This window comes from Chiloscyllium punctatum, chromosome 46 (genome assembly GCF_047496795.1).
Source record: "Chiloscyllium punctatum isolate Juve2018m chromosome 46, sChiPun1.3, whole genome shotgun sequence".
In the NCBI taxonomy this organism is placed as follows: Eukaryota; Metazoa; Chordata; class Chondrichthyes; order Orectolobiformes; family Hemiscylliidae; genus Chiloscyllium; species Chiloscyllium punctatum.
Genome location: NC_092784.1, coordinates 59,080,153 through 59,101,938, shown reverse-complemented (window position 1 = coordinate 59,101,938; position 21,786 = coordinate 59,080,153). Strand labels below are relative to the sequence as shown.

General features: G+C 43.6%; 1 protein-coding gene across 2 annotated transcripts; it reads right to left on the bottom strand.

Moving 5' to 3' along the window:
- Positions 1 to 1,553: 1,553 nt before the first annotated feature.
- c46h19orf67 (chromosome 46 C19orf67 homolog) lies at positions 1,554 to 16,944 on the bottom strand. 2 transcript variants are annotated; one of them, XM_072564378.1, is made up of 7 exons: positions 16,900 to 16,944; positions 9,130 to 9,555; positions 8,028 to 8,172; positions 6,527 to 6,627; positions 5,403 to 5,591; positions 4,513 to 4,662; positions 1,554 to 2,375 (listed from the first exon to the last, which is right to left on the bottom strand). In XM_072564378.1, exons 2-7 carry the CDS (start codon positions 9,552 to 9,554, stop codon positions 2,123 to 2,125), a joined length of 1,263 nt encoding a protein of 420 aa, XP_072420479.1. In that variant the 5' UTR covers position 9,555; positions 16,900 to 16,944; the 3' UTR covers positions 1,554 to 2,122. The 2 variants fall into 2 exon arrangements, with proteins under 2 accessions (XP_072420479.1, XP_072420478.1); XM_072564377.1 differs by having other exon boundaries at positions 9,130 to 9,729; positions 16,900 to 16,913.
- Between the last annotated feature and the right edge of the window lie 4,842 nt (positions 16,945 to 21,786).

The following is a 21,786-nucleotide window of genomic DNA, read 5'->3' as shown; positions in this document are numbered from 1 at the left end:
TTACTAACCAACCTCTTTTTGAAAGGGGAGGAACAAACTCTGAATCATATCAACTTGCTCTGTGGAGCAAACCTGAAGTGTGGATAATCTTTTATCCTGTCTCAAACTGGAACATGTAGAAGCCATGATGCAGACCTGAGGTGGTCTCCAAATGAAGAATGTTTGTTTGTTCGTCTCTATGTTGCCATTGGTGCAATTACTTTGCACACTTTCTTTTTAAGGAATCCAGCAGGTGAACTGTTACTTTGAAGTGTCCTTAGATGTGCAGTATGCAAATATGCAGGGAACACTTTTTTTCCTTCTTAAAGCAACCAATTTATACAGCCTTGTATTTGCATGTAGGAGATGATATGTATACATTTTTGCTGCCTTTGCTTTAGTCTACAGTTCTTTAGCTTTATGATCAACATGCCAGTAAACTGCTGTCACCACCTGATCGGTTTGGGTAATTTCCACAATAAATTTGAAAGCTACATTGAACAGGAAGTTCAGACAGGATTCCGGCTTTGGCAATTTGCCTTGAGTTGGAAGTTAGTGAAGTTAAAATCCAAGTGTTGAATGAATGAAGCAGTTCATTTTGTCATCTTAGCCAATATTTTCAAACTCTCTCCACACTACCTCCCCAGGTTTTTACAAACTTCCAAGGAAACTCGAGCTGGCTAATTGGCAAGGCCAAAAGTTTGTGCAGAGCCAAATAGGTTTTCCTTACTAAATCTGTTTTGCATCTGGCTTACTGGTAAATCTTCCTTTAGTGCTGATAACAAACATGCTTACTGAATCAGGTTTAACTTGCTGGTTTTGAGATTTTTCTGCTTTTGAGATCATGGACATGGATATTACCCAGTCAAATACTGGATGAAAGCAATGTTGTAGGGTACTCGTGTACACTGGCTGTGATTTTTTTACCAATCAGGCAATGGATCAAGAACAGTTTCTGTGACACTTGAATTGCACTATTCTTGGTCTCATCAATACTTCAGGTGTAGTTTTGGATTTTCAGGCCATATTTCAAATGGTCAAATTGTGCCAGAATTGTAGATAAGCTATACAGCTTTTTGGACATTGCTATATAGTGTATCAAGGTTAACTCTTCAAACTTCATTCTAGAGATTTTCAGATTTCTTTTTTGGTTTTGAAGTTGAAGCTCTGACAGCTGATCCTTTTTGTCACCATTGGTGAAATTTTCTCCAACATAATTGAGACTTGACCTACTTTTTGATGCTAACCTTAATGGAACTCTGCAGATCATCATACAGCTACAACAGCAGCACCTGCATGTACTTTTGAGGCATTTTTTGAAGAGCTTGTATTGGTTCATAAAGTTAACAAATTCATGTTTGCATGAGTAATTTTCCTAAAGTGTTTCTGCTCAAGTTCAACACTTAGCCTGGTTACAGTTCTATTGTAAAAGTGAATGCAGGATTTATCCAAGTCTCCAGTCTACACAAACACTGACTGAAGGGTAAAATACATGAAGATAGTGAATCAGCTTTAGCAGCTGCTAACTGGTCTTCCCTTGTGTGATTTTTGTGAAGGTGTATACATAATAAAACAAAGCAAGTACAAATACCATGTTGAGTCAATTATTCCTGTCCCAGAGAATGAGTCTGATTTTGTAGTTTGACCTTGTTTTAAGTGTTCCAAGGTTTTATTAAAACCTAGTTGAAGCTTCCATGTTCTAAATGCTCACCTGTCTTACAAATGTCTTGTAAATCAGGCTGCCTGTACTAGATGTTTATACTTCCTATCCAAGTCATCTTTTCCTTAATCAGTCATGGAAAATTTTTATGGTGTATTAAACTCCATTGTGACATGTAAAGACTTGTCCCTGTAGTAATCCGTCTCTAGATGCTAGGACTCTTGTGAAGGGAACAATTTTTAAAAGCTAATACAAATCCCTCCCTCACATTAACTACTCTGACCAGTTTTTAAATGTAGTGGTGTAAACACTTTTTTTTAATTTCAAGTGTGCCCTTGTGATAAAGTAAATTCTATAGTTTTTCTTTTGGGATGCTAGTGCTAATTAGCATGTGCTAAGACTAGAAGGTGTTTCACTGTGCTTTTTCCTAGTGGAGGAGTCAATAGCTATTCTAAATTCAACTTCTTTGCCTGGGTGAATGGGTTAACTGGTGAAGGACTCTGAATTGAGTCCAGCTGAAACTACCTGGCAGCTAGAGGTAGGGAGGTCTGGGTGATTGATACCATCTAAGTATGAGAACTGTTTTGGTTTGGTGAGGCAAGTTCCTGCTGGGTCAGCTGACCTCCGACTCAAAAGGATGTCCACAAGGAGATCAGTAGCAGCAATCTGTGATGGCTCCTCAAACCCAATGGTGACCAGGAGCTCGTAGTCACCTCGAGGCTGCTTGTATAGAAACCTAAAATCCATAAAGAAGTGACTTTTACATAATCATATTTAAAAATGTAACCCAACATTGCAGGGGCAGAGGCTTGATTTTATGTATTGATTCTGTTACATTTTTTTAAAGCTAAACATACCACTTTTTTTAAAAAATGGATTTAAGTATTTTTTTTTTCTCCTATATACCAGGACTTGCCATGCCCAGCAGCCATGAGTTGGACACTGCTTCTCCCTCTCACCACAAATCAGGACAAAGGCTAACATTTCAGGATCTGCCCTACCACCACTTCCCCGTTCAACTCTAGCTCTTGTCCTTGGCTACTTCCTGAAGTCAGGGTGGAGCAATTTGGGGGATTTTTTTTTAACTGAGTCACCCAGTGGCACTTTGAACAAGCTTTGGTAGTATCTAACTCTACTCAATACTTCCTTTTTGAAGTGGCCAAGTGGTATTTGTTTTTCTTTTAAATTGCAACCTCCCACATTTTCTGTTCTAATGTGTTCTAAAACCTCCGGGACAGAATGTGTGCTAATTTCCACACACTATCCTTACTTTCCTTTTTCTGCTTCTGGAACGGTACATATCAAGACAGTGTCTCTAGAAGTGCTCACTGATACACTAGATTGCTGCAATGAGGAGGATGGGTTTTTGTAGAGGGACTGGAGACACTCCAATATCACTTTATATTCCCTTGTCCAATAACAATCCATTATTTTACAGCCTGTGCTCTCATTTCCATTGACTTTATATCACCAAAAGCAAAGTGCCTTTTCAAACTTTTTGGAGCTAATATAACTCATTTCAGAAAGTACTACTCTAGTCACAACTTAAGACTTATCAAGCAGAGCTACACATATTCTCAAGTTAGCTCACTGAGCTTGAATGTTTGTTTTCAGCCACTTCACCACCTAAAGGATAATATCAGCTTATGGCAGCTGGCTGAAGTGTGCACACTCTCCCTCTGTCTGTGTGGGTTTCTTTCCACCTTCCAGAGATGTGCAGGTCAGGTGTATTGGCCATGCTAAATTGTCCAGTGGGCATTATAGCACCAGAGACCCAGGTTCAATTCCCACCTCAGGCAACTGTGGCATTTGCATGTTCTCCCAGTGTCTGTGTGGGTTTCCTCCTACAGTCTAAATTGCCTGTAGTGTTAGGTGAAGGGGTAAATGCAGGAGAATGGGTCTGGTGCTCCTCTGGGTTGCTGTGGACTTAGTGTGGAAACGGGCCCTTTGGCCCAACAAGTAATCTATACTTTTCTAGAAATCAAAGTCTCCAGTGAAGTGCTGGTGTTATAATTTACTATCGCAATACATGAGCATCAACTGGCCACTAAAAGCCATGTCCCCACACTCACTTGTTTCCATACACACAGATGGACAACACATACTGCTTAGGACAGCAGAAACAAAGACATGTGCAAGAATTTAGAGGTATGGTATTCTAACCAGAACTCCTTTGGTTTAGACCCTATCTACCCTCCCCTTGATTTTTAAAAAAAATCAATGACATCACCCACCTTGAGGGCAGCATACAGCACCAGTGCTTCACCAGAGGCTCACTGATTGTTACCTAGTATGGTGATGAAATGTCTGAAAACAAACCTTCCAGCTCAATGAGCTAACTTAAACTTGGTACTAATCTATATTAGATTTTCTTTTGGCAAGACTGAAATTGAATTGAACCTGTTACAAGGCAATTATAAGTGTCACTACATCGAGACAAATACTGCACAATCTTAGTGATAATTACAGTCTGACATACTGTTAGAGCGTGCATGCTCAATAGTTGAGAAAAATCTTTTCCTGCCCTAAACTATGCAATAACAACTTGCACCTTTTAAGGTACTGCCAAGTTCTACCCAGCAGTAACTGCTTCATTCAGAATAAATGCTAGAACAGGGAAGGCCACCGCTGGTCAGTGCCTGCAGAGGGAGTAGACTAATTCCAACTCCTGATTTTGGCTCAGTATAAGTTGAGGGTAGATGTATTTAGCAGCTGATCATGGAGATAGGATGCACAGAGAAAGGGTCCTTGGTAAGATACTACAACAGCAGGTGTTTGGGTCAAACATAAACACTAGTGTAGGCCTAATGACCTGTTTCTATACACTATGACTTATATCATTCTACGTGATAGAAAACTCTAACATCAATTACCAGCAAAGGAGATCTGGTTCCCTTGGGGAGGGTTCTACCTGGATCCAGCGACCAATAGACCACAGGCGTCTGCTTTTGGAAGTTGTATTTTTGGAACTGGGCTGGTTGTTATCCATCGCCTGATTAGCCTCCTTAAAGCACAGGAAGTAACTGCACAACAATACAATGGGACAGCAGAAGCACTGTGAATGACTGAGGCCCCACGTAGAAGATGACAGTACAACATTGATGTAACTGAAAGGTGTTCCGAACAGGTGAACCATATACACTTCTACATCTTCAATTAAACGAGTCTGCCTGTATTATGTTACAAAATGCAGGCTGAGGTGGTTTGGCTACCATGGAATACAGCTACAACCCTGAAGGAGATTATTTGGCTCCCTATGATAGGGGCAGCTCCCTGGAAAGTAAGACCACCTGCTGAAGGAGTAGCGCTTCCAAATAAAACAGGTTAGACTATAACCTGATGGTGTTTAACCCTGAAAAACAGCTCTATTCTTACTTTGGAGCTGTGCACCTCTGTTCGTCTGTCTTCAGATGCTCATCCAATTCCATGGTGAAAGCCCCATTTGCATCTGTCTCTCCCACCCTCTTGGACAGTGCATTCCACCTCTTAACCATTTGCTGAGGTTTGTCTTTCAAATATCTTCCTACCACCTTTTTGGGGCGCTAGTGTCAATTGCTCTAAATCCGTCCAGTGGGACTGGTACCACCCTGTCAACTCATGTAGACCCCCTCAGAAGTTTGAGTACCCTTGAGGAAGTTACCGTTCAACATTTCTCCAAGGAGAACAATTCCAGCTTCTCCCAGCTATCCACACACTGTCACCCCTGGAATTACACACAACCTCTACTCTCCACAGCCTCTCCCAATCGAATATCTGCACTTACTATTCTGTTAATGAATCTGTCCCATCCCCGTAGGATGCTCCTTCAGTGATGTCCACGTTCCAGCGGATTTTCTTGAACAGCAGGCTTGGCTCCTTTGCTGCTGTGTAAGGTACAGGCATACAGTATCGAAATGTAGAAACTCTAAACCAGTGCCCGAGACGGAACTCTCCTCTGTAGAAGTAGCAAATACTGGAATGCCAGGATTTAAACAAATGAAAGGAAAGGGGAGGGAAATTTGGGGATTGGAGTGGTTGAAGAAAAATGATTAGAATCCTTAGATTTTATTTTTGTTTGTCCCATCATCCTCCTCTCTAGGACAAATCAAGTACGCAATTGGCTTGTGTCTACCCCATCCCTATCAATCCTGGGTCTGATACATCAGGGAAAAGTATCCAAACCTCATAGGGGAGGTTTTGATTTACAAGAATGGGACCAGGAATGAGGGACTTCACTTAGCGTGGCAGAATGGAGAAGCTGGGGCATTCTGCTCTGTGCCGAGACGGGCAAGGAGAAATAGGATTTCAGCATCTTAAAGTCCTAAAGGGTTTTGATAAAGTGAATAAGGAGAAACCATTCCCAACAGCAGGCGCTATGGAGGACTTATACTTATGGTGATTAGTGAAACTACCAGAGGGGAGGCGAGGATATGTTTCCACAGGGAACAATCTGTTGTGATCTGGAAGTGGAGGAGGTAGAAGTGGATTAAATTGTAAAGTTTGGTAGAGAATGGGATAAATACTCCCACAGTCATACAGGCAACTGTAGTGATGGATTTGCATCATTCTGGAGTTGAAATGACTTGAGGATGATTAGTGGTCTCCATTAAGTATTTCTTTCTGATCCAGTTTAGCAGAGGAACTGCCAAAATCCGACACCGATTCCCTCCTACAACCACAGCCAAGACTGACCAGTTCAGGCGCTGAACTGCCCCGATGGGGGTGGGGGGGTGTGGGGATCACACTGTCAGACGGATCAGTGCAGGGTTAGATCAGGGTCGAAGCTGGTCCTGTCAAGTTGCTCAGCTGTTTGAAATGTTCGATTTCACAGAGCGGGACACCTTCTCGGATTGTGGTTTCATTTTCCACTGGCAGCTCGTGAGTGGTTTGGGTCAGGGTCCCCGTTACCTGCAGGGGTCTGTCTCCTCCAGAGAGATGAAGCCAAAGGATGCATACATAAGGACCAGCTGCTCTAGGCTGGAGGCCAGCTGCTGGGAGAACTGCAAAAGCTGAGGAAAAACACATTAATGATCAGGCAGACACAAATCAAGAATGTACAGGTGAAGGATTCACATTTTTGGATCATTGGAAGCTGTTTTGGGGTAGAAGTGACCTGTACAAGAAGGACAAATTGCACCTAAATTGGAAGGGGACTAATATACTGGCAGAGAGATTGTGATGGAAAAAGATAGACCAGATCTAACAGTTGAAGTTCTAAATTGGAGGAAGGCCAATTTTGACGGTATTAGGCAAGAACTTTCCTCTAAAATTTCTGTTTACAAATCTCTAATCTCTGCCAACAACACAATCCTCCAAGTTCTCTCTGCACTCCTCCAATTCTGGCTTCTTTGACCATCTCCAATCTTCATCAGTCCACCACTAGCAGCTATGCCTTTGGCTCTCAAATTTGCTCCTTGACTCCTCTCCCTCCCCTTTTTGTATCATTCTCAAAGGCTACACCTTTAACCAGACTTCAGTCACTGTCCTGATAGCTCCTTAAGTCGCTCATCAAACCTTGTTTGATGATATTCCTGTGAAGTACCTCAAGACACATCACTATCTCCTGGAGGTCTTGAATAAATACACTTAATTGTTCTCCTCACCCAGCTGTAGTACATACTATGTACTATCTGATCTCTGCCAGAAGCCGTTCTCTGGTAATGAAAATCCCTTCAATGTTCAGGTCCAATGTAGCACCTTATTGCCCCCTTGGGTAGCAGAGTGCAAACTGAACTCTGGAAATTCCAAGAGAAAGGGATCTTTCATGAACCCAGGATTTCCTCATGGGCTGTCTAGTTGGTGAAATACAACCAGTGCTGTAGGAAATGCAGTAGCCAATTTGCATTCAGTGAGCTCTCACAAGTAGTGTGGCACGGTGGCTCAGTGGTTAGCACTGCAGCCTCATAGCACTGGGGACCCAGGTTCAATTCCACCTTCGGGTGACTGTATGTGTGGAGTTTGCACAGTCCTCCCACAGCCCAAAGATGTGCAGGTTAGGTGACTTGCCCGTAGTGTTAGGTGCAGTAGTCAGAGGGAAATGGTCTGGGTGAGTTGTTCTTCAGACGGTCGGTGTGAACTTGTTGGGCCAAAGGGCCTGTTTCCACACTGTAGTGAATCTATTCAAAGTAACAATATGATAACAACTGGACCATTCAATATGGTGAAGTGGAGTGAGGGCTAAGTCTTGGCCAGAACCTGGAGAGAAGTCTCCTGATGATCTTGGACACATTAGACCCTGACCAGTTGGCAATGATTCTCCTGAAGCGCAGCAGCTCTGACAGGACAGCACTCCCTCACTGGGAGTATCAGCCTGTTCAAACCTCCCTGAAAACACACTGTGGGCAGGACTTGCTCTGAAATCTATTTTTTTTTTGTCAAATGATTTTCAATCTTATTCCTAAGGCATTACCCGTTTCTGGATATACTCTGGGAGAGGTTTCCTGTCGGAGTGAATACTGCGTGCCGTCGATTCCAGGTAAGCAAAGTATGGCTGGCACGTCTTCACAAAGATTGGTACAGCCCTTGCAAACTCCTCATTGTGAATTCGGTCTCTGCTGCAGGAGGGAAACAGACTGAAGAACATCAGGGAACAAACAGGCTAACCCGTTACAACAAAGCCAAGAACTTTCCGAAGGAGAGCTATCGCATACCGTGCTTCATCCATTAGCGTATAAAGCTTATCCACTGCCTTTCACTCACTCACTGTAAACTCAGACACCAACAGTCTATCTCCTTGACCCGTAAGTTTTAAAAGGAGAGAGCAGAAAACAGAGGAATGAGAGAAAATGAAGAGTCAAGTGAGGTAGAGAAAGAAGTGAAAAGAAAGAATAATGAGAGAGACAGACAGAAATATAAGAAAACATTTTAAACACCACAAACACCAATTTACTACCCCTAGCATATGTACAAACGAGGCTCCACATTGGATAGAAGGGTTTGTTTCTGTGCTGCATAACTCTGATGCTATTTCAGGGCAGGAGAGGTAGATGAGTATTGTAGCAATATATATTTCTGTGGAAAGCTACTTAGGCTGTTAAGTGGCTGCCCTAACTTTCAGATTTTTTTCTTTTTTTTAACAAAAAATCAGGAATTAACAAGAAAATGCAGCAACCTTGTGAAATGCACTGGGTGACTAAGGGTGAGCTGTCATCCTCACCAAGCTAAAGGCAGAATGACACAAATTGTTGGGTAACTTGTGCTGATTCCCAATTCACTGGGTAGTGCTGTCTCTCAGCAAATGGCATCGCATGGTTTATTCATGGATAGCTGTCAGTGCCTGACTGTAATACTGGCAGCAAACTTTAGACCAACTATTAGATGGTTCTGATCATAAACTACATCTTGGCTGAATGCCACTTGCACAGGATTTAGAGAGCTCAAGTTACAATCTATGAATCACAGATGTAATTGCAGAAAGATAGCACTGGTTGGCTGAAGACAAAATGATGAGGAATGGAATGAAGCTACACCTCTAAGAGAGAGTTAAGAGCAGACGTGAGCTGGGCCAATACCTGTACACCAGGTGGGTCTGGAATTCCTCTGCCTTCTTCAGCAGGTACTGAAGCTGCTGTTCTATTGGCTGGAGTTTCTCTTCCATAAGAGTGATGTCGTACTGAGGTGCTTCACCCTCCAGCCCATGGGGTTGTTCCTCCTTCCCATGCTGTGGCGTGAAGGTGGTGGTGTTTGTGACTTGTACAGAGGTCTGTGAAGCCTGCATGGTTGAACAGCTGGAATAGGCCGGGGCAGGCATGAAGACCTGGCTCTCCTTCCTCTGCTTCTCTTGCATGTGCTGCCCCATTAGCTGCTGCAATTCTGTTTCTGTCCAGTGGGACCCTTTTGGTTCTGTGTTGACAACATCCATTGAGCGGGAACATTTCAACTTCTCTCTCCTCTTGTGCACCGCTATGTCATGTCCATTAGTGACATTCTCCTCCATTCTGTATGCAAGAAACAATAATTATTCTTTGGCTGACCTGGGCTCTTCTGTAACAATCCTATCCAAGTTAGCCTTGTAGTCTCAGTCCCTGCTTCAGTGCATATCCCAGCAGCTGGACAAAGGGTGCAGGATAATCAGCAGATCCAAACACTCCATACAATCATCACAGGAAATCCTAGACAACATCAAGAACATAAATATAGACAAGGATGAAGAAATGGTTTCATTCAATGTAACAGCATTGTTCACTTCAATTGACAAAACTCCAGCCAGAGACACAATAGCCAACCTGCTGGACAAACAGAACAGATGACACAATGGGGAACCCATTAACAAGGATTGCATACTCAAACTACTAGACCTGTGCTTGACATCACACTTCACATTCAACAACCAGATATATGAACAGATCAATGGGACACATATGGGCTCCCCCATCTCTGGGCTCAAAACAGAAGCAGTGGTGCAAAGACTGGAACAAATGCCAGCCCTCCACAAACACAATCAGGTTCAAATCTAATGTAATGTACAAGATTTCATGCAAAGACAATTTCCTGATTCAGTATGTGTATGTACCCACTAGAGCAGGTGCAAAACTTGACCTACTCTTGGGAAATAAGGCAGGGCAGGTGACTGAGGTGTCAGTGGGGGTGCACTTTGGGGCCAGTGACTATAATTCTATTAGATTTAAAATAATGCTGGAAAAGGATAGACCAGATCTAAAAGTTGAAGTTCTAAATTGGAGAAAGGCCAATTTTGATGGTATTAGGCAAGAACGTTCAAAAGCTGATTGGGGGCAGATGTTCGCAGGTAAAGGGACGGCTGGAAAATGGGAAGCCTTCAGAAATGAGATAACAAGAATCCAGAGAAAGTATATTCCTATCAGGGTGAAAGGAAAGGCTGGTAGGTTTAGGGAATGCTGGATGACTAAAGAAATTGAGGGTTTGGTTAAGAAAAAGAAGGAAGCATATGTCAGGTAGAGACAGGATAGATCGAGTGAATCCTTAGAAGAGGATAAAGGAAATAGGAGTATACTTAAGAGGGAAATCAGGAGGGCAAAAAGGGGACACGAGATAGCTTTGGCAAATAGAGCTAAGGAGAATCCAAAGGGATTTTACAAATACATCAAGGACAAAAGGGTAACTAGGGAGAGAACAGGGCCCCTCAAAGATCAGCAAGGTGGCCTTTGTGTGGAACCGCAGAAAATGGGGGAGATGCTAAACGAGTATTTTGCATCAGTATTTACTGTTGAAAAGGATATGGAAGATATAGACTGTAGGGAAATAGATGGTGACATCTTGAAAAATGTCCAGATTACAGAGGAGGACGTGCTGGATGTCTTGAAATGGTTAAAGGTGGATAAATCCCCAGGACCTGATCAGGTGTACCCTCGAATTCTGTGGAAAGCTAGAGAAGTGATTGCTGGGCCTCTTGCTGAGAAATTTGTATCATCGATAGTCACAGGTGAGGGGCTGGAAGACTGGAGGTTGGCAAACTTGGTGCCACTGTTTAAGAAGGTGGTAAGGACGAGCCAGGGAACTATAGGCCAGTGAGCCTGATGTCAGTGGTGGGCAAGTTGTTGGAGGGAATCCTGAGGGACAGGATGTACATGTATTTGGAAAGGCAAGGACTGATTAGGGATAGGCAACATGGCTTTGTGCGTGGGAAATCATGTCTTAAAACTTGATTGAATTTTTTGAGGAACTAACAAAGAGGATTGATGAGGGCAGAGCGGTAGATGTGATCTATATGGACTTCAGTAAGGCGTTCGACAAGGTTCCCCATGGGAGACTGATGAGTAAGGTTAGATCTCACGGAATACAGGGACAATTAGCTATTTCGATACAGAACTGGCTCAAAGGTAGAAGACAGAGGGTGGTGGTGGAGGGTTGTTTTTCAGACTGGAGGCCTGTGACCAGTGGAGTGTCACAAGGATCGGTGCTGGGACCTCAACTTTTTGTAATTTACATAAATGATTTGGATGCAAGCGTAAGAAGTACAGTTAATAAGTTTGCAGATGACACCAAAATTGGAGGGGTAGTGGACAGCGAAGACGTTTACCTCAGACTACAACGGGATCTTGATCAGATGGGCCAGTGGACTGAGAAGTGGCAGATGGAGTTTAATTCAGATAAATGCATGGTGCTGCATTTTGGGAAAGCAAATCTTAGCAGGACTTATACACTTAATGGTAAGGTCCTAGGGAGTGTTGCCGAACAAAGAGACCTTGGAGTGCAGGTTCATAGCTCCTTGTAAGTGGAGTCGCAGGTAGATAGGATAGTGAAGAAGGCATTTGGTATGCTTTCCTTTATTGGTCAGAGTATTGAGTACAGGAGTTGGGAGGTCATGTTGCGGCTGTACAGGACATTGGTTAGGCCACTGTTGGAATATTGCGTGCAATTCTGGTCTCCTTCCTATCGGAAAGATGTTGTGAAACTTGAAAGGGTTCAGAAAAGATTTACAAGGATGTTGCCAGGGTTGGAGGATTTGAGCTATAGGGAGAGGCTGAACAGGCTGGGGCTGTTTTCCCTGGAGTGTCGGAAGTTGAGGTATGACCTTAGAGGTTTACAAAATTATGAGGGGCATGGATAGGATAAATAGACAAATCTTTCCCTGGGGTGGGGGAGTCCAGAACTAGAGGGCATAGGTTTAGGGTGAGAGGGGAAAGATTATGAGACCTACGGGGCAGCTTTTTCACACAGAGGGTGGCACGTGTATGGAATGAGCTGCCAGAGGAAGTGGTGGAGGCTGGTACAATTGCAACATTTAAGAGGCATTTGGATGGGTATATGAATAGGAAGGGTTTGGAGGGATATGGGCTGGGTGCTGGCAGGTGGGACTAGATTGGGTTGGGATATCTGGTTGGCATGGGCGGGTTGGACCGAAGGGTCTGTTTCCATGCTGTACATCTTTATGACTCCATGAGATACTATATAGGACAAACAGGCAGACAACTAGTATTCAACATCTACAAACACCAACCAGCCACTGAACGCTGTGAGCAGCTGTCCCTCGTAGCCACACACACAGATGACAAGGACCACAAACTGGATAGGGACAACACAATGATCAAAGACAGAGGGCAGCTGGAGAATTTCTAGAAGCATGGCCATCATCCACGGACTCTATCAACAAGCACATAGACCTAGACCCAATATACCGGCCACTACAACGAACAACCAGAAACTGCAGGAATGGAACCAAATAAATTCCAGAAGACACAGTACAGTAGTGCCACACAGGAGCCTCCAAAACATTGAGGATGTCACCTAGACAGGGGATGAAATGTCTGTAGATTAACTTCCCATCTCGGCGAACATACCCACAATTATGGCAATCATCACCCGAGCAACAAACCTTCATGCAATCGTTGGAAAATAAACAAAGTACTGGGGAAACTCAGCTCTGGTCACATCTGCAGAGAGAGAAACAGAGTTATCATGTCATGTACAATAACACGATTCTTTGGATCTGAAGATGGCTGGAAATGGTGGTGTTCATGTTGTTGACAAAGGTGCAGGAGGAACAAGTGGAACAGATGCTTAGTGCATCCTGAGCAAAATACAAAGGAAGAGAGTGTGAATAGAGGAGAGACGTGGCTGCAAAACAGATGTTAATAATGAGTGACTAGTCAGAAATACATCAGCTTTACTGAGAGCAAATCAATGCAAACAAGACATGGGGTAGAAAAAGTTAGGGACAGAAAGGATATGTAACCAAAACTAAGGACACCATTCATGATTTGACATTGTTGAACTTAAGTCCTGAAGACTGTAAAGTACTGAGGTGGAAAATGAATTGGTTTTCTTCCAGCCTCCATTAATTGAAGTACTGCAGCAGGCCCAGGACAGAAATGCTTCAATGACAGCAAGATGGTTTATTGAGATGGCGAGGAACCAGAAGGTCAGGGTAATTCCTACAGTCAGCGTAGAGGTGCTCTGCAAAGTGGTCACCCAGTGTTTAATTGGTCTTGGCTCTGTAAAGAAAATCACATTGTGAGCAGTTAATGTAGTCAACTAGATTGAAGGAAGTATAAATAAAACTCTGCTTCACCTGGAAGATGTATGTGGAATGTTGGGCAGTAAGGAGGGAAGGAATTACAGTAGCGCCTCGACATATGAACGACCCCATTCACGAACAAATCAGTTTACGAACAGGATAGTATGTAAAATTTTGCTTCAACGTACGTACAAAATTCAAGGTACGAAAGCAAAAAGCCCGTGTGCGACTATGTAGTTTCATTGTTCTGCTTTGCTACACGCGCTTTGAATGCAAAAGCTCTCGGGCCCCGCGTGATCTCATTCAGTTCGTCTTTAGCGCACGCACACTGTGAACATCATTTGTTGCTACATCCAAGCATTCTTCCGCTATCCAAACAATGGGAAAAATTGATCCAGTTCACAAACTTTTCGGTTCGCGAACCGGGTCCCGGAACGGATTAATTTCGTAAGTCGGGGCTCTACTGTATATGTTATCCTCTTCTGTGATTATGTGGGAAGGTGCTATGGGGAATTGAGAAAGCATTAGGATGATGGAATGGTTGTGGAGGGAATGGTCCCTGTGGAATGATAACAAGGGAGGGAAGGTGTGTTTGGTGGTGAAATCCCATTGGAGGTGGCAAATATGGTGGAGATGATTCTTTGGACTCGGAGACTGGTGGGGGTGAATGGTGAGCAAAGGAAAAACACAATCATTAGTGTCCTGGAAGGAAGGGAAAAGAGATGAGGGGCAAAAAGTTTGATAGATGGTAAATATGGCTGAAGGCCTGGTCAACCAGTGAGGGGAGAATTGCTACTTGAGGGAAAATAAAGCCATACCCAACGCATCCCTGTGAAAGGTGGCAGCTTTAGGACAGGTGTGACTGAGATGAAGAGCCTGAGAGATTGGAGTGGGAATTCTTGAAGAATGTGTTGAGGGCGGTGGGCCCGCAGTGGAGTTTGGTGTACAGCCAACCCCGGAAATGGAAACAAAGATATCAAAGGAAGGGAAAGGAATAGTCAGAACTGAAGGTGAGAGAAGGATGGAAATTAGTTGCAAAACTGACGAACATTTCCAATTCCAAATGAGGGAAGGAAACCACATCTGCGAATTCTCCACCTGACTGGGTTTCCCTATTCACCTGCCAGTCAATCCACCTGACGTGAAAGGATGAATTTGGAACATGACACCTGTACAATATATTAGCCACAGAATTGAGGCAAAGTAACAATACCTGGTTTCTTAATTCAAAAGAAGGGGAAGGGGTCATTTAATCTACTTTTTAAAAAAAAGTAGCTCCAAATAGTGGACAAATAGTTACTTCGTCGGATATGTGGAACAGTCCATCTTCCGCAGCTACACTGGCACCACCCCCCACCTTTTCCTTCACTACATCGATGATTGTATTGGCGCTACCTCATGCTCTCACGAGGAGGTTGAACAGTTCATCCACTTTACTAACACCTTCCACCCCAACCTCAAATTTACCTGGACTGTCTCAGACTCCTCCCTCCCCTTCCCAGACCTCTCCATTTCTATCTCGGGCGACCGACTCAATACTGACATTTACTACAAACCGACCGACTCCCACAGCTACCTAGATTACACCTCCTCCCACCCTGCCCCCTGTAAAAACGCCATCCCATATTCCCAATTCCTCCGCCTCCACCGCATCTGCTCCCAGGAGGACCAATTCCACTACCAAACAACCCAGATGACCTCCTTCTTCAAAGACTGCAATTTCCCCTCCAACGTGGTCGACGATGCTCTCCACCGAATCTCCTCCACTTCCCGCACCTCTGCCCTTGAACCCCGCCCCTCCAATTGCCACCAGGACAGAACCCCACTGGTCCTCACCTTCCACCCCACCAATCTCCAGATACATCGTATCACCCTCCGTCATTTCCGCCACCTCCAGACAGACCCCACCACCAGGGATATATTTCCCTCCCCACCCCTATCAGTGTTCCGGAGAGACCACTCCCTCCGTGACTCCCTTGTCAGGTCCACACCCCCCATCAACCCAACCTCCACTCCCAGCATCTTCCCCTGCAACCGCAAGAAGTGCAAAACTTGCACCCACACCTCCCCCCTCACCTCCCTCCAAGGCCCCAATGGATCCTTCCATATCCATCACAAATTCACCTGCACCTCCACACACATCACTTACTGTATCCGTTGCACCCGATGTGGTCTCCTCTACATTGGGGAGACAGGCTGCCTACTTGTGGAACATTTCAGGGAACACCTCTGGGACACCCGAACTAACCAATCCAACCATCCCGTGGCTGAACACTTTAACTCCCCCTCCCACTCCGCCAAGGACATGCAGATCCTTGGCCTCCTCCATCGCCAGATCCTGACCACACGACGCCTGGAGGAAGAGCATCTCATCTTCCGCCTAGGAACCCTCCAATCACACAGGATGAATGTAGATTTCTCCAGCTTCCTCATTTCCCCTCCCCCCACCTTATCTCAGTCCCAACTCCAGATTCAGCATCGCCCTCTTGACCTGCAATCTTCTTCCCAATCTCTCCGCCCCCACCCCCTCTCCGGCCTATCACCCTCACCCTCACCTCCATCGTATTCCCAGCGCCCCTCCCCCAAACCCCCCCCCCCCCCCAACCACCTTTTATCTCAGCCTACCTGGCACACCAACCTCATTCCTGAAGAAGGGCTTATGCCCGAAACGTCAATTCTCCTGCTCCTCGGATGCTGCCTGGCCTGCTGTGTTTTTCCAGCATCACATTTTTCAACAAATATTTACAAGAAACTAGAAGTTGAAGTAACTTTAGAAAATAGCCTACATGAATTGTCTTTTAAAAGTTGTACAAAGTAAAAGCTGAAACAGACTCTGAAAGACAGAACATTTTTCAACCTTTAGAATCCGTGTAAACTTTCCTATCAGTCTCTGTATATTTTCAACAAATCCTTTGCAAATTTATTTTTCCCCAAACTTAAAATGAGTATCTCCTGTTTATTAATGCAATTTATCTTATAGGGGATAAATAAGCCACCCTCTTAAAACACAAATGATCATTAAATAAGGATAAGGGTTTAGAAAGCCTTATTGTCAAACATAAATATTTGACGAGAACCAGTAAACTTTCCTTTGCAAAGTCTAGAAACTGAGAACAAAAATAAAATATTTCAGAGGTGGCAGACTGGGAAATCTTAAAATGTGTAACAAAAAATGTTTGGATGACATTTAAAAGAAATAGGAAGTTATAATATTGTGAATTTCGTCAAAACTACCCCTTTTCGTGTTTCTTTTAAAGGAAACATTATTAAGTTGAATTTCTGCAGAAGCAACATTTTTCCTAGTATAGTAATGATACTGAAAGTCTTGTAAAGTTTGTTTGCTTACGATTACTAGAAGCCACGTCTTGCCTGGACTCCTATCTCCGCCTTGTGTCTCCTGTTCAAATATCAACACAGGCGCGCGCTCCCGATTAGCTTCGCGGACACGCGCACCAGGCAGCTTTCAAATCAGAAAAGGCGCGCGTTACCAGGGTGACAGTGCACGCGCCCCGAGCCGAACTGCCTCTCTTTCCCTCCCTCCAAAAAAGGGTTGAGGTCATGAGTGGAAGTTTAGGTTAAAACTGAGATTGGGAGTTTAGATTAAAGTGGGAATGTGGTTGGGAGTTTAAATTAGTTTGGGTCTGAGATTGGGGTGAGGGTTGGGAAATTACATCAATTTGGTAAGGAGACTGGCAATTTAGTTTAGTTCGGAAATGATGTTGGGGCCAATTTTGTGATCTTCGATTGAATTAGGAATGATATTGGATTGGATTGAGAATTGTATTTGGGTTAGGATTGAGAATTTAGATCAAATTGATTTGTGATTTGGTCAGCAATTGGGACTGGGATTTGGAATGGGACGATTTTGGTGTTAAATGAGAGTTATATTCAGATGGTATTTGGTAAGGTTGTGATGGCATTGGACAAATTTCATTTTTAAACTACTTCAAATCCAGAATGTCATGTTTGAAGTGGGGTATTGATGGTGTCACCCCAAAACACCCCAAAGTGCTTTGCAACTGTATTATTGAACACAACACTGAGCTAAGTACCAAAACCTGCTATTTGGGACAACTTTGTGTTCAAAACAGAATTTCCAGAAACACGAAAGTGGAAGCAAACACTGTTACATAATAATGTGGGCAAATACATTAGATCACTGCAGGGAGAGAATGAAAGTTGCTGATGGTTATTAGTGCAATTGGATAATATCAACCCTCCCAGAACCAGCTATTATGGAGCTCTCTATTAGTAAAAAATCAAGTGATTTACTGCTTCACCTACTTATGCCCAAAATTTCAACCTGCCTCATTTGCAAAGTCGATGTGGGATTTGCATTTGTGTGGACATGCATTCTCATATCCAAGGTCCTTGGATAAACCCTCACAAAGTCAAGTAGCAGCAATGTGATTTCCTGCACCCACAGTTTCTACCCTGCACACTGAGCATGAGCAGACGGAGCTGACCTCCCAACAGCCTGGACATTTGAAATATAATGAGGAAAAATGCTGGAAAGAGTCTTGAAGAGAGAAAAGCAGAATTAAGATTTCAGATTGATGCTTCCTCTTCAACCTTGAGGTTTGTTGGACTGGGTCGTGAATATGCTCTGAAAGAACAGTTTTTAAATTTTTAAGGATTGATGTAAAGGTAACTTTAGGTGAAGTATGCTGGGAGGAGGCTCCTGTGGTTGGCGTAGACAAGTTCGACTGGTTTCTGTGTAAATTTGTTGGAAGCCAGTGACTGATCCTGTGATTCTTCTTTGTTGCTTTGCTATTACTATAGCAATCTGAGACTGTTTGCTACAGTTCAAAACAAAACTGTGCCTCAAATATTAAACATAGTTTGTTCATGTGGCTGTATGTATGTCATTTCGTTCATATTGTCTAATCTTCCTTATACATAGGGGTGGCATGGTGGCTCAGTGGTTAGCACTGCTGCCTCACAGTGCCACGGACCCTGGTTCGATTCCATCCCTTGGGGTGACTGCCTGTGTGGAGTTTGCACATTCTCCCTGTATTGCTCCATGTTTCCTCCCACAGTCCAAAGATGTACAGGTTAGGGTGGATTGACCATGGTAAATTCCCAGGGATGTGCAGGCTAGGTGGGTTAGCCATGGCAAATGCAGGGATAGGGCGGGGATGGGTGGGACTGCTGTTCAGAGGGTTGGTGTGAACTTGATGGGCTGAATGGCCTGTCTCCACGCTGTAAAGATTCAATGATTATACGATCCACACTCTTGTGAAGTATTTCTTAACATGTTGGTGGAATGCATCCTGGTTTGTTCTAATCACATTCTCACCAAAGAAATGAACTTTTAAAAAAATGTTAGTGGATATATTCTTCAAACTTCAAACTGAGAGTTCTATATTTTAAATTAGCATAAGCAGAAACATAGAATGGTTACAGAATGGAAGGAGGACACTCAGCTCATCATACCTCTGCTAGCCCTCTGCTAGATCAGTTTAGGTAGTCCCACTTGGCTGTCATTTCCCTGTATCCCTGCAAATAATTTCCTATTTGGGTGATTATCAAACTTCCTCTTTAGTCACAACTGAATTGGCCTCTACGATGCCTCCAGGTAGAGTGCCCCAGATCCTGACCATTCTCTGCATAAAAAAGGATTCTTCCTCATATCACTGTTAGTTTATTTGACATGCATCTTTAATGCAGAGGGAAAGAAGACTTACTGTTTGAGAGCATCATTCCTGCAAAAGGGTCAACAGTCACATAAAAGCCAATTTGTGCTGCAAGATCCCACACACTTCACCGAAATAAATTACCAGTCAGTCTGTCTTGGTTGTGCTGAATACTTGTCAGGATATTGTAAGCAATCCCCATGTGAAATATTCATGTGTTAAGATTACCATACATGCTATGATAAGAGGGAGGGGGGGGGGGGGGAGGAAACGTACCCAATGCTACCCTCACCCTAATGGCCACCTTGGTGTGTGGCTGCATCAAGTTGTGTGCAGACCCTCAGTGCACAATACCAAGTCTCACTACGTACTGAGGTTCTACCTATCCCCGGTGTTGCGAGGCATGGACCTGGCCCTGCTGCCGCAGAATGCTCCAAGTAGTTGGACCGTTCTGTGTCACCCATCCTTCGTGGAGAAATTTGACCACAAGTCTGTCATAGCATCCTTGAGAGCCTGTGGGAAAAGGAGATGGCGGATCCTGTCGTGTGGTTCACTGAGCAGACGGCCAAAGTTATTTAGCAGAAAGCCTCATCACCAGAACTTTGTAATAAGCACTAAGGCATCGCTTGGCTAGTGGTAAGAAAGGCACTACCTGTGAAATCTTTCAAAGACTCCCAGACTGGGTGCACCACCTCGAAGTTGGGTGGTGGGGGGCATTGAGAGTGTGACTTTGCAAAAGAAATCTGGAGAAAGATGCAATGGGTTTTGTCAAGGTTTGGCCCAAGCAGCTCTGTGACATAGGACTCTGTGTTTTACGGTCTGTTCCCCAAGACACACATTGAGACAAACATCGACTGGGCATGGAGGACCATCAACTCGGTGAATGACACTCTTTAATTTGCCTAAAACCTGTTGGTCCTCCAGACCAAGTGTTGCAGACTGGCACATTCCAAGGTCCAGGACTACGTGCTGACCATGCACTAATGCCTGAGGCATCCGCCAAGGTGCAGCAGGGAAAGACCACTGTCTGATGGAGTCCATTCAGTTATCTGACCCTCCTGGTGCCTCAAATGCATGTAAATACCGTCTGGTTCAAGTAAGAGATGCCTTTGATTTGTTTGGACAGAGTTAAACTTCAATGTTTGTTTCCTTGATACGCTACTGTACAGAACTGAACTGCATTTGTGCATTTGAAATATATAAAATATATTTTGAAATAAAAAAGAGTGAATAATTTGATTACTAGAGGTATTCTTTCCAAAATTATTTTCTAAATTAGCAAGATACAATTCTAGACTTCTGCCAGAACAACAGGTTCCCTGCTCAATTTCTTTGTTGCTGAATATCCCCCTGAGATGTCCATACCACAACGTCTGATTTCAAAATCAATTTGGTAATTTTTATTTCTTCCTGGGATTGAAATTTGGTCTCTCTTAAAATGCCAAGTGGTTAAAAAGTACTGTGATGAGCGCAAATCCATTATGTGCAAATTGTTCATTTTTAAAGGCACATTTTCTGCCATTCCGATCTGGCAATCAGCTTTAAGCTGTGTGTTGGTGAGTACATATAATGGATGTATCTGATGGTGGATGGTGTGGTCTGTGTAACCTACACATGTTTGTGAATTTGCAACATCAGGTCTACTTCATCATTCGATCATGGCTAATATGTTTCCCAGCTCCAGTCACCTGCCTTCTCTGTGTAACCTTTGATCCCCTCTCTAATTAAGAACTCTGTCTTAAATACACACAATGACTTGGCCTCTGTGGTAATGAGTTCCACACATTCACCACCCTCTAGCCGAAGAAATTCTTCCTGAACTCAGTTCGAAAGAGTTGTCCCTTCACTCTGTGGCTGTGCCCTCAGGTCTTAGTCTCTCCCACTAACGGAACCATTTTCTCTACATCCAATCTTCTCAGTATTCTGTAAGTTTCAATCGGGTCACTTGAGAACGTGGTGCAGAGCCATATTTGTGAATTACTGAAATCCAAAGTGAGTGGGGGGGGTGTGGGAGACGGCAAGTGTGGGGACACCCACAGATTTTGACCTAATGACATTGAAGGAATGACAATACATATTCAAGTTATTGACTTCAATCTTGAGATTTATAAACATTTAAGGTGCTTGCAGACTAACCTCAGTACACAGAACTGTCTAGATGTTCTTATCAGTAAGGATGACCCTAAAGTCTCAACCCAAATAAAAAATAAACAAATTAGTGGTTCCATATTATGAGAGGACAGCAGAACACAAACTTCCTGTGAGCAGTTTGGTCAGATACCCTTATAGTCATAGTTATAAAGAAAACTGGGTTTGATGGCAACTACTGAATAAGAATACAAAGTGATAATAAAGGTGGTGGTAATTACAATGAGTGAAGCAGATTTGAAAGGGACACAATTAAAAGAGTTCTCCTTTTAGATGTTGATCCATTTGAGGAAAATCGAAGGGGGAGGGATCATTCAGTCCAATAAGCTTGTGCCACCATTCAATACAATCATGGTTCATTGTTCTGCATTTCCAGAGAGTTCATCTCTCTCCATAATTCATCTTGTTGACAGAGGAGCTGGGTATTTTCTTGTCCAGTCGAACACAGC